Source organism: Lampetra fluviatilis, chromosome 27 (genome assembly GCF_964198595.1).
Source record: "Lampetra fluviatilis chromosome 27, kcLamFluv1.1, whole genome shotgun sequence".
Taxonomy (NCBI): Eukaryota; Metazoa; Chordata; class Hyperoartia; order Petromyzontiformes; family Petromyzontidae; genus Lampetra; species Lampetra fluviatilis.
Window position 1 is genome coordinate 4879162 of NC_136301.1, and position 13160 is coordinate 4892321.

The 13160-nt window shown below is 49.5% G+C and overlaps 1 protein-coding gene across 1 annotated transcript in view; it reads left to right on the top strand.

Moving 5' to 3' along the window:
- Nucleotides 1-13160, top strand: part of BMAL1 (basic helix-loop-helix ARNT like 1) — a 43724-nt gene that overhangs the window by 16619 nt on the left and 13945 nt on the right. Inside the window, exons 3-6 of the mRNA XM_078869125.1 lie at nt 3873-4020; nt 10071-10091; nt 11174-11212; nt 12670-12711. Coding sequence (XP_078725251.1) covers nt 3873-4020; nt 10071-10091; nt 11174-11212; nt 12670-12711 — 250 coding nt within the window. The remainder of the gene's footprint in view (nt 1-3872; nt 4021-10070; nt 10092-11173; nt 11213-12669; nt 12712-13160) is intronic.

Here is a 13160-nt window from a genome sequence, read left to right on the forward strand (position 1 = left end):
TTCCACGTGCCGCCAACATTAAACCAACAATTTGGTGATGCTGCTGCTGCGTTGGCAGTGGTGCACAAGGACAAATAATAACAATAACAGCAACAACTCAACAAATTCGTGAATGACACTGTGTGGCTTTAAAATGAAAAATATATACAGGAGGGCCCAAAAGTCAGAACGCATTGGGTTAATTCATTCATTTTAACACTGGCATTACACAATTTAATTGCTTATTCTTTAAGTTAACATTGTATATATTTTGATTTAAAGCTTTCGTGACTGCAGGGAGTCATATTATTGGTTATTTCGGTAAAGTCACGTAGAAGGGAAATAATAAAAAATAATATAAATATAAAACAATAAAAATTCTCACGACGTTTCGACTGCAACACAAGCAATCATCATCAGGTGTGAAATCCACAGCAAGAAAATTTGAAGAAAAAATGTTCTTGCTGTGTATTTCACACCTGATGATGATTGATTGTGTTGCAGTCGAAACGTCCTGATAATTTTATTGTTTTATATTTTTATTATTTTATTATTTCCCTTCTACGTGGCTTTACCGAAAGAACCAAGAATATTGCGTATATTATCAGTATTAATATATCGATGGTTCTTCGTCTTCCTGTGGAGGGTCACCTCAAATCCGTGGTTAACAAACTCGACCAAGACCCCGAATTAATGAAGACTACAAAACACTATTGATGAATGCTCAAAGATTACGTAGCGGTGATCTTAGAAAAGTCTTAAATTCGTTTCAAAAGAGAATTCGTGCATGAAATGTCAATGGAAGACAGTTTCAACATTTGCTACACATTTTTTTTAAATAACCCGATGCGATATGTTGATTTGCTGACTTTTGGATCACGTCTGCACCACGTGCACGCGTGGACTCTATTGTCGATGCTCTGCACCGGATTCCATTATCGATGCTTTGACTTGCGAATCGGTAACCGGGTCAAGAGAAACGTTGAGATGGCTTTGTCCTAATGTTCATGTGTCCCTCTGAAGCTGTCCGAAGCACGACGAACAGACATCGAGATGGCATTGTCCTGGTATTGGCGTCTCTAAAGCACGGTGTAGAGACATTGAGATGGCATTGCCCTGGTAGTGGCGTCTCTAAAGCACGGTGTAGAGACATTGAGATGGCATTTCCCTGGTATTGGCGTCTCTAAAGCACGGTGTAGAGACATCGAGATGGCATTGCCCTGGTATTGGCGTCTCTAAAGCACGGTGTAGAGACATCGAGATGGCATTGCCCTGGTAGTGGCGTCTCTAAAGCACGGTGTAGAGACATTGAGATGGCATTTCCCTGGTATTGGCGTCTCTAAAGCACGGTGTAGAGACATCGAGATGGCATTGCCCTGGTATTGGCGTCTCTAAAGCACGGTGTAGAGACATCGAGATGGCATTGCCCTGGTATTGGCGTCTCTAAAGCACGGTGTAGAGACATCGAGATGGCATTGCCCTGGTATTGGCGTCTCTAAAGCACGGTGTAGAGACATCGAGATGGCATTGCCCTGGTATTGGCGTCTCTAAAGCACGGTGTAGAGACATCGAGATGGCATTGTCCTGGTATTGGCGTCTCTAAAGCACGGTGTAGAGACATCGAGATGGCATTGCCCTGGTATTGGCGTCTCTAAAGCACGGTGTAGAGACATCGAGATGGCATTGCCCTGGTAGTGGCGTCTCTAAAGCACGGTGTAGAGACATTGAGATGGCATTTCCCTGGTATTGGCGTCTCTAAAGCACGGTGTAGAGACATCGAGATGGCATTGCCCTGGTATTGGCGTCTCTAAAGCACGGTGTAGAGACATCGAGATGGCATTGCCCTGGTATTGGCGTCTCTAAAGCACGGTGTAGAGACATCGAGATGGCATTGCCCTGGTATTGGCGTCTCTAAAGCACGGTGTAGAGACATCGAGATGGCATTGCCCTGGTATTGGCGTCTCTAAAGCACGGTGTAGAGACATCGAGATGGCATTGTCCTGGTATTGGCGTCTCTAAAGCACGGTGTAGAGACATCGAGATGGCATTGTCCTGGTATTGGCGTCTCTAAAGCACGGTGTAGAGACATTGAGATGGCATTGCCCTGGTAGTGGCGTCTCTAAAGCACGGTGTAGAGACATTGATATGGCATTGTCCTGGTATTGGCGTCTCTAAAGCACGGTGTAGAGACATTGAGATGGCATTGTCCTGGTATTGGCGTCTCTAAAGCACGGTGTAGAGACATTGAGATGGCATTGCCCTGGTATTGGCGTCTCTAAAGCACGGTGTAGAGACATCGAGATGGCATTGTCCTGGTATTGGCGTCTCTAAAGCACGGTGTAGAGACATTGAGATGGCATTGCCCTGGTAGTGGCGTCTCTAAAGCACGGTGTAGAGACATTGAGATGGCATTGCCCTGGTATTGGCGTCTCTAAAGCACGGTGTAGAGACATTGAGATGGCATTGCCCTGGTATTGGCGTCTCTAAAGCACGGTGTAGAGACATTGAGATGGCATTGCCCTGGTATTGGCGTCTCTAAAGCACGGTGTAGAGACATCGAGATGGCATTGTCCTGGTATTGGCGTCTCTAAAGCACGGTGTAGAGACATTGAGATGGCATTGTCCTGGTATTGGCGTCTCTAAAGCACGGTGTAGAGACATCGAGATGGCATTGTCCTGGTATTGGCGTCTCTAAAGCACGGTGTAGAGACATCGAGATGGCATTGCCCTGGTATTGGCGTCTCTAAAGCACGGTGTAGAGACATCGAGATGGCATTGCCCTGGTATTGGCGTCTCTAAAGCACGGTGTAGAGACATCGAGATGGCATTGTCCTGGTATTGGTGTCTCTAAAGCACGGTGTAGAGACATCGAGATGGCATTGTCCTGGTATTGGCGTCTCTAAAGCACGGTGTAGAGACATTGAGATGGCATTGCCCTGGTAGTGGCGTCTCTAAAGCACGGTGTAGAGACATTGATATGGCATTGTCCTGGTATTGGCGTCTCTAAAGCACGGTGTAGAGACATTGAGATGGCATTGTCCTGGTATTGGCGTCTCTAAAGCACGGTGTAGAGACATTGAGATGGCATTGCCCTGGTATTGGCGTCTCTAAAGCACGGTGTAGAGACATCGAGATGGCATTGTCCTGGTATTGGCGTCTCTAAAGCACGGTGTAGAGACATTGAGATGGCATTGCCCTGGTAGTGGCGTCTCTAAAGCACGGTGTAGAGACATTGAGATGGCATTGCCCTGGTATTGGCGTCTCTAAAGCACGGTGTAGAGACATTGATATGGCATTGTCCTGGTATTGGCGTCTCTAAAGCACGGTGTAGAGACATTGAGATGGCATTGCCCTGGTATTGGCGTCTCTAAAGCACGGTGTAGAGACATTGAGATGGCATTGCCCTGGTATTGGCGTCTCTAAAGCACGGTGTAGAGACATCGAGATGGCATTGTCCTGGTATTGGCGTCTCTAAAGCACGGTGTAGAGACATTGAGATGGCATTGTCCTGGTATTGGCGTCTCTAAAGCACGGTGTAGAGACATCGAGATGGCATTGTCCTGGTATTGGCGTCTCTAAAGCACGGTGTAGAGACATTGAGATGGCATTGTCCTGGTATTGGCGTCTCTAAAGCACGGTGTAGAGACATCGAGATGGCATTGCCCTGGTATTGGCGTCTCTAAAGCACTGTGTAGAGACATTGAGATGGCATTGCCCTGGTATTGGCCGTCTCGAAAGCACGGTGTAGAGACATCGAGATGGCATTGTCCTGGTATTGGCGTCTCTAAAGCACGGTGTAGAGACATCGAGTTGGCATTGTCCTGGTACTGGTCTCTCTAAAGCTGCCCTGGTGCCCATGTCCCCTGCGCATGCCGTACGTGTGCCGCGTGCAGATGAAGCGATGGCGGACCAGCGCATGGACATCAGCTCGACGATGAGCGAGTTCCTGGCGCCTGGCTCCTCGGGGCTGATGCCTCGCACGCTCAACAGCGCCGCCCTCGACTTTAACCGCAAGCGGCGTGGCAGCTCCCCCGACTACGAGTACGCGAGACGGTGCCCGCGCGAGAGAGCGCACGCCGCGTCGTTGTTATTACCGTCGTCGTGATTATCGTTACGAGACTCATTTTAAAGGAGGGAAACTCGCCATGTTCGGGGCGGTGATGTTGTTGCCGCTGCTGCTGCGTGTGATCAGGATTGAGCGATTTTTCCCAGGTTATTTTTAAGCATTGGGATTCATCTTCTTGGTTCTTTCGGTAAAGTCACGTAGAAGGGAAATAATAAAATAATAAAAATAAAACATAATAAAATACAATTCTCATGACGTTTCGGCCACAACGCAAGCAGCCGTCCTCAGGTGAAGAACAGGTCTTCTACGTGACTTTACCGAAAGAACCAAGAAGATGAATCCCTGCAGTCACGAAAGCTTTAAATCGAAAAAACATTGGGATGTTTGGCCGATACCAGCCGTGTTGTTTGGTTCCGTTTTTTTTACGATGGGAGGAGACAGGAGAAAGCCGTGGGGAAATAGCGCGAGGTGGCTTCCCTGCTGTCGGAAGGCGGGGGAGGCAGAGCCGATGGAGGGAGAGGCGACGGAGGGAGAGGCAAAGTAAAAAAAAAGAGCGAGAGGGAGAACGAGAGTGAGCGAGAGAGTAGAGAGTGAGCGAGAGTGAGCGAGAGAGTAGAGAGTGAGCGAGAGTGAACGAGAGTGAGCGAGAGTGAGCGAGAGAGTAGAGAGTGAACGAGAGTGAGCGAGAGTGAGCGAGAGAGTAGAGAGTGAGCGAGAGTGAGCGAGAGAGTAGAGAGTGAACGAGAGTGAACGAGAGTGAGCGAGAGTGAGCGAGAGAGTAGAGAGTGAGCGAGAGTGAGCGAGAGAGTAGAGAGTGAACGAGAGTGAGCGAGAGTGAGCGAGAGTGAGCGAGAGAGTAAGCGAGAGTGAGCGAGAGAGTGAGCGAGAGAGTGAACGAGAGAGTGAACGAGAGTGAGCGAGAGAGTAGAGAGTGAACGAGAGTGAGCGAGAGTGAGCGAGAGTGAGCGAGAGTGAGCGAGAGTGAGCGAGAGTGAGCGAGAGTGAGCGAGAGTGAGCGAGAGTGAGCGAGAGTGAGCGAGAGTGAGCGAGAGTGAGCGAGAGTGAGCGAGAGTGAGCGAGAGTGAGCGAGAGTGAGCGAGAGTGAGCGAGAGTGAGCGAGAGTGAGCGAGAGTGAGCGAGAGTGAGCGAGAGAGTGAACGAGAGTTAGCGAGAGAGTAGAGAGTGAACGAGAGTGAGCGAGAGAGGAGCGAGAGAGTAGAGAGTGAGCGAGAGTGAACGAGAGTGAGCGAGAGAGTGAACGAGAGTGAGCGAGAGAGTAGAGAGTGAACGAGAGTGAGCGAGAGAGTAGAGAGTGAGCGAGAGTGAGCGAGAGAGTGAACGAGAGAGTGAACGAGAGTGAGCGAGAGAGTAGAGAGTGAGCGAGAGTGAGCGAGAGAGTAGAGAGTGAACGAGAGAGTGAACGAGAGTGAGCGAGAGAGTAGAGAGTGAGCGAGAGTGAGCGAGAGAGTGAACGAGAGAGTGAACGAGAGTGAGCGAGAGAGTAGAGAGTGAGCGAGAGTGAGCGAGAGAGTAGAGAGTGAGCGAGAGTGAGCGAGAGAGTAGAGAGTGAACGAGAGAGTGAACGAGAGTGAGCGAGAGAGTAGAGAGTGAGCGAGAGAGTGAACGAGAGAGTGAACGAGAGTGAGCGAGAGAGTAGAGAGTGAACGAGAGTGAGCGAGAGAGTAGAGAGTGAACGAGAGTGAGCGAGAGAGTAGAGAGTGAACGAGAGAGTGAGCGAGAGAGTGAACGAGAGAGTGAGCGAGAGTGAGCGAGAGAGTAGAGAGTGAACGAGAGTGAGCGAGAGAGTAGAGAGTGAGCGAGAGTGAGCGAGAGAGTGAGCGAGAGGGTGAGCGAGAGGGTGAACGAGAGAGTGAGCGAGAGAGTGAGCGAGAGAGTGAACGAGAGAGTGAGCGAGAGAGTGAACGAGAGAGTGAACGAGAGTGAGCGAGAGAGTGAGCGAGAATGAACGAGCGAGAGGGGGTAAAGAGAGAGGGGGGCAAAAAAAGGGGGGGGGGTACATAAAGCAAAGCATTAAAAAAAACAAAAACGAAATGATGAACGAAGCAAAGTGCCGACTACACCGAGCATCTTCTTGTTTCCTCTGATCGTAAAAAAAAGTGGCATAGGAGGGGAAAATCACTCCAACAGAGCGAATGCCACCTGAGCGAACGCCCAGCCGAGGGAGACGGAGCAATGAAAATCCCGCTCCGGGGCGCGTGCCAGGCAGGCGGCCGGTCGGATCGCTGCGCGCGTCGAGGAATTCCTTCGCCCGGCAGTGGCTAAGTCGTCGCTCGTCATCGCCGGCGTCCGAGGGGCAACGAAACGGAGACGGCGAAACAAAACAACAAAAATGGCGACAACGCCGCCTGGCACGCGGGAGGCCACGTGGGTTCGATCCCTAACCCTTGAGGCATGCTGTATTTTTAAATCCTTTATATTAAGTTCACTTGCTTGCTTGCTTGCGGGCTTACGACCGTGCAAATCTTTCGGTAGTTTTTTAACCCACTTCCCGTGGTCCAATCGAGCTGACATTTTGCACACAGACTCGTTGTGCGTGACAATTTATTTTCGTGAAATTTTTTCCCCAAAATGTTCCACTTTTTAGGGAAAAAAATAATTATATTTAATTTAAAATACCAATGTGATAAAAATGAAACTCTTACTCAAGAAAAAAACAGAAATGAATAATAAAATAAAACCGATGCCACGCATATAAAGGATTTATAGTGAAAAACTTTGTTTTTACGGGTTATTTTTTTTGTTAACGTTCTCCCCCGTGGTCGCGGTGGATTTTTCTGCGGGTCCTCCGGGTTTCACCTCCACATTTACGACTCGAGATCGCGCGTTTAGAGCACTTGGCCGCCGCTATGAATTTCTCTAAATCTCAACACGACGACGATGAGCCACTTTTATTGAGCTATCACTTGTGACGGCGAGGTCGATTCTGTTTGCGTCTTCTCCCCGTGGACGCGTGGATTTCTCTCCGATTTTCCCCTCCACGTTTGGAATCAACAACACGCGTTCAGAGCATTTGGCCGCTATTAATGTCCACACGATCATGAGCCACTTCTTTTCGATTTAAAGCTTTCGTGACTGCAGGGATTCATCTTCTTGGTTCTTTTGGTAAAGTCACGTAGAAGGGAAATAATGAAATAATAAAATAAAACATTATAAAATAATTCTCATGACGTATCGGCCACAACGCAAGCAGCCGTCCTCAGGTGAAGAACAGGTCTGTCGGGGAGACAGCGTCACCCCGACAGACCTGGTCTTCACATGAGCGTCAGACGCTGTCTCCCCGACAGACCTGGTCTTCACCTGAGGACGGCTGCTTGCGTTGTGGCCGAAACGTCGTGAGAATTAGTTTATTATGTTTTATTTTTATTATTTTATTATTTCCCATTCTACGTGACTTTACCGAAAGAACCAAGAAGATGAGCCACTTCGTTGGGCTATCATTTGTGGCCAGGTCGCTTCTGAAAAAAAAACAGCTACGTAGCTCAGTGGGCCTAATCTGGTAAAATAAAAAAAAATATCTAGTTTATTTAAAATCGGTCATTTAATTCGGCTATTTCACGCGACATTTAAATCGGATGGTGTCCTACATTTAAATGACCGGGAAGCCGGCTTATTAAAAAAAATACATTTCGGCGTCACGTAATGTGTACGTCACACGTGGCATTGAAATGGATGAGAACGCTGTGAAAGGCATTGTGCGAGAATGGCTTGAAGACAAACAACGAGGACATGAATACAGCGGCGTCAATGGAGTAATACAAAAAAATAGTAACAATGAATGATATTATATATAAATATATAAAAACCCACACGGGCGCTGTGACCTAGAAATTAATGCGGAAATATAAAAAGGCTTTCTTGAAGCCACACAAATGACCGAGCTCAGCGCCTACACGGAATTACCTTTTTTTTTCTTCCTCCCCCCTTAAAATTCCCGAAATGTCATTGGCGAACAATGCCTGGAAAATACATTTCCGACGCACAATCAGCTCTCGATCATCCGGGAAAATAAGAGGGGAGCGGAGTGTGGGATCACACGGCCCGCATAAAACAAAAACACGCAAAGTCAGGCTTCGGACACACGATTATTCTTCACCGATATACTGAACTAAACTATTTTTTTTATATCTTTTTTTTTTACCAGGTAAGGCCCACTGAGCTATGCAGCTCTTTTTCAGAAGCGACCTGGCGATTAGAAATGATCGCTCAACGAAGCGGCTTATCACGTGGACATTTACAGCAGCCAACTGATCTAAATACTCTAAACGCGCGCCGTCGAATCTAAACATTTTTTGTTTATTTTACAAGGTAAGGCCCACTGAGCTATGCAGTTTTTTTTCAGAAGTGACTTTGCCACAAATGATATCTCAACGAAGTGGCTTATCACGTGGAAATTTATAGCCGCAAAATACTCAAAACCATTGACGATTCTGAACGCGGAGGGAAAAACCGGAGGACCCAGAGAAAAATCCACGCGACCACGGGGAGAGAGAGAGACACGCAAACTCCAAATATACAGCAGCAGGCATCAGGGTTCGACATCGAACCCACGATCTCCTGCACACCAGGCGAGGTAGTTAACATCTCCTAGCTACCGTGATGATTGTGAGAGAGAGAGAGACACGCAAACTCCAAATTTACAGCGGCAGGCAGCGTCAGGGTCGGGATGGAAGCCACGAGGTAGTTCACGTCTCGCCACCGCGGCGCCCCGACATGAACACAGAGTGGCCATCCAGCGGAGGCCTCTTCCCTTCCGTGTCCAGGCGCGGCGGTTGGATCATCGGTGAACTTGTTACCAAAATGACATCCGCTACACCCCGGTGTAACCGATTGCGCCGGCGTCATTTTGACGATTCGGGCAAACGGTTAGCGGCTCACAGCGGTGACCGGTTATAACAGCTCTGTCCAGCCGGAGTTTGCACACGTGGTGTTGGCGTTCGCAGCTGCTCTCCGCTGCGCGGGTGTGTGCATGACTGTTACCGTATCTTACATCTTGAATCCCTCCCTCACTTGATGCAGCAAATCTGGCTGTGACGGTCCCACCTGATGACGGAGACTTGTGTTGCCTCCGAAACGTCGTGATTTTTATTGTTTTATTTTCATTAATTTTTATTTCATTTTTTACCTACGTGACTTTACCGAAAGAACTAAGAGTATGTTACCGTATCCTCCGAAATTGTGAGACGCACCCACAACATTTGTTTTAAAATACGGGGGGGCGGGATGGTGAGGGTTGGAAGTGTTTCTCATTTACCCGGAGACCACACGGCAACGGTTCAATTCCCGCAGCTGGTCAGTAGCCCGAGGTGGCCAGGAGGCGGCGGTGCAGCACTGGATTATTGAGTCCATCCGTGTGTGGCGGCGCTATCCACTGGCACGTCAATCAAATTGGCCAAACATTCCAATGTAGTGGTGACCCTCTCGAATAATAATAACAACAACGCTCCTACTTTGACCCGGCGAGGCTTTGGCGGATTAGTAACCACCGCGGCAGAGGTCGCAACCGGGTACCCGATACCCGTACCCTACCCGATACCTGGCTACCCGTACCCGGCTGGGTACGGGTAGCCGGGTAGCCGTTTGCGATCCTGGTGCGGCCGGGTACGGGTAGACCATGAGTCACTGGTGAGTAACCGTTTGTCACTCATTTCGGGTAGGGTACGGGTACGGGTAGGGAACGTGTACCCGCACCCGGCCGGGTACGGGTACCCGTTTGCGACCCTGGCGCGGCCGGATACGGGTAAGGAATCAAAACCCGTTTGCGACCTCTGCGCCGCGGTAAGGTGAGAAAGCTGGACGCAGCGTCCCGAGGCGACAGGACTCGCCCGAGGACGCATCGAGAGGCGGATAAAAACGCACCGCGATGCCAGTCGATTGATATTTTCTCCGTGAAAGGAAACAACAAACGGTCCGTTCGAGCACGAGAGCGCACCGTCCCGATGTTGTCGCGTCGTAACGACTGAAACGCCCTGTTCTCCTGTCTCTCCCCTTCTCACGTCGCGCCCAGCCTGGATGGCTTTTCATTCGAGTGAGTAGCTCCCTTCTCACCGCTAACACCGCTCGCCACACTCACCTCTCTCTCTCTCTTCCTCCTCCTGTCACTCGTCGTCGTCGTTATCCTCAGATGTCGTCGTGAGAATCACTTCCCGCGGGCGTCGAGGGCGAGCCGTATCGGAAGGCCGTGCGGTAAACTCTTGACTGACCGCCATCTGCGTGGATGGGATATGGCAGTGCCCTCTCGCACGCACCGTGGGATTTCTCCGGACACTCTGGATTCCCCCACCCCCCCCCCCCCCCCGGCATGTATAAACGCTCGTCAATTGGCTGAAAACATCTTAACACGCAGAGGATTGCAGAGCTTGGATAATTGCCATCTCACCGTGTGGCCGCTACCTTCTCCGTTCATCCGTGGTGCCTCCGAGCCTCTCGCTCTCTCTCAACGCGAGCGAGGAGCGAACGCCGTCGCGTTGGGGAATGGCGGCGCAGCGGAGGTCGCAACCGGGTACCCGATACCCGTACCCTACCCGATACCCGGCTACCCGTACCCGGCCGGGTACGGGTACCCGTTTGCGACCCTGGTGCGGCCGGGTACGGGTAGGCCATGAGTCACTGGTGAGTAACCGTTTGTCACTCATTTCGGGTAGGGTACGGGTACGGCCGGGTACGGGTAAGGAATCAAAACCCGTTTGCGACCTCTGCGTCGAAACCTCTCACCACTCAGCCCGCTCTACTCGCACCCCAAACCACGCAGCACCCCCGCCCCGCGCGTGTTGGGAGCGGTGGTGCAGCGGTTAGCGCTGCGCCGCGAACCCGGCAGTGCCGAGTTCGATTCCCGCTCGCGGCCAACACCGGGCGGTGATTATCTGAACCGGTGCTGGGGCCTCTTTAAGGTCGACTCGGCCTCAAAATGAGTACCTGGTGCGGTGTGTAAAAAAATATATATCGCCGCTGAGGAGACAAAGGCGGCCGGGCGTGGTGTTGGCCACCCACCCCTTCGTGTGCCGTGCCGGCCTTCACAGGTGACGCTCGCTAACAGCACGTGCCCCCAACAGTCTGTTAATACGATACGGGGGATCTCTGTATTTGTGTGTACACCTGGCTTGTTGGCAGGGACTGCATGGACACGGACAGAGACGACCAACTCAACAGGTACCATTCTTTATAGATTTGAAGCTTTCGTGACTGCAAGGATTCATACTCTTAGTTTTTTCGGTAAAGTCACGTAGGTAAAAAATGAAATAAAAATTAATAAAAATAAAATAATAAAAATAACGACGTTTCGGAGGCAATACAAGTCTCCGTCATCAGGTGGGACCGTCACAGCCAGACTTGCTGTATCAAGTGAGGCAGGGATTCCAAGATGCAAGTTCTTAAATACAAGTTAAGGGGGAGGGGGGGGGGGGCTTATCAGAATGTGGTAGCCAATGAATGGAACGTATCACATCTTGGAATCCCTGCCTCACTTGATACAGCAAATCTGGCTGACGGTCCCACCTGATGACGGAAACTTGTGTTGCCTCCGAAAGGTCGTGATTTTTATTATTTTATTTTTATTAATTTTAATTTCATTTTTTACCTACGTGACTTTACCGAAAAAACTAAGAGTATAGGTACCATTCTTGATTTGAAGCTTTCGTGACTGCAGGAATCCATCCACTTTGGCTCTTTCGGTAAAGTCACGTGGGCGTAGGAGGACCCCTCTTGCTTGCCCATCGCCACATGTATAGCCTCTTGTTCTAACAGCTCTCTCGCTGGTTCAGCAGTTCCACTGCTGGTTCATATATTTTTTCCACCCGAGGACGACCGCTTGTGTTACGATCGAAACGTCGTGATTTATTTTATATACCTACGTGATCTTCTTGGTTCTTTCGGTAAAGTCACGTAGAAGGGAAATAATAAAATAATCAAAATAAAACATAATAAAATAATTCTCACGACGTTTCGGCCACAACGCAAGCAGCCGTCCTCAGGTGAAGAACAGGTCTGTCGGATAGACAGCGTCTGAATGGGCACCACCAGGCTTGGCAGCGTATATTTAAGCTGGGTTGGATTTCCCATAAATATGCTTTACCATAAATATGCTGAATTCCTCTTGATATGCAAATTCCTTTGTCAAGGCGCCCCTTCCCCCCTCCAACCCAGCTTAATTATACGCTGCCAAGCCTGGTGGTGCCCATTCAGACGCTGTCTTTCCAACAGCCCTGTTCTTCATCTGAGGACGGCTGCTTGCGTTGTGGCCGAAACGTCGTGAAAATTATTTTATAATGTTCTATTTTTATTATTTTATTTTTTCCCTTCTAAGTGACTTTACCGAAATAACCAAGAAGATGAATCCCTGCAGTCACGAAAGCTTTAAATCGATACCTACGTGACTTTACCGAAAGAAGCAAAGAGTGTTAACAGGTACCGTTATTGTGCGGCGCTGCCGCTGTTGCTGATGCGGCCCAGTTAACACGGAAAAAAAAGCTCAACACACTCGTAAACAGCGGCACTGTCGATTCTATTTCTATTAAGTAGGCGTTGTTGACAAGTGTGTTAAACATTTTGCTTTGTTTTTATTTGTTGTATTCACGCCGCGCGCGTGTTTTTTCTTTCTTTATTCTCAGAGTGGAAGGCACGGATCAGCAGTGCAGAAACAAGTACTCCAAGTAAGAAGGGCGTCTCTTCGTGTCACTGCTGCCCACGAGACAGAGCCTCGCAGATTATCGGATTCCTCCAGTGTCACGAAATATTCTGATTCTGATGTAAACTCCAGCTCGTTGTGCGGAGGTGGTGGTGATGGGGGGGTAGAGACGCATTTACCTCTTGGGAAAACGCGAACCACACGCAGGCAACGCTACTGGGAGTGGTTGCCGCCGAGTCGTTTCGCTCCCCTTGGGGGCCATCCATTGAGTAGGTACACAAACATCTGTCAAAACTCAAGACCCCTCCCCCCCCTCCCTGTACGCACGCGGACTTTTTACACTCCCTCCTCCCCGAATCCTAAAGAACGTCCGATATTTAATCCACGCAGAAACGATCAAGAATGGATAATATTAACGTGTTTAAACAAACAGATAGCCCACCGCCGGCTGCATTAAATAATTAAGTCGCGTAC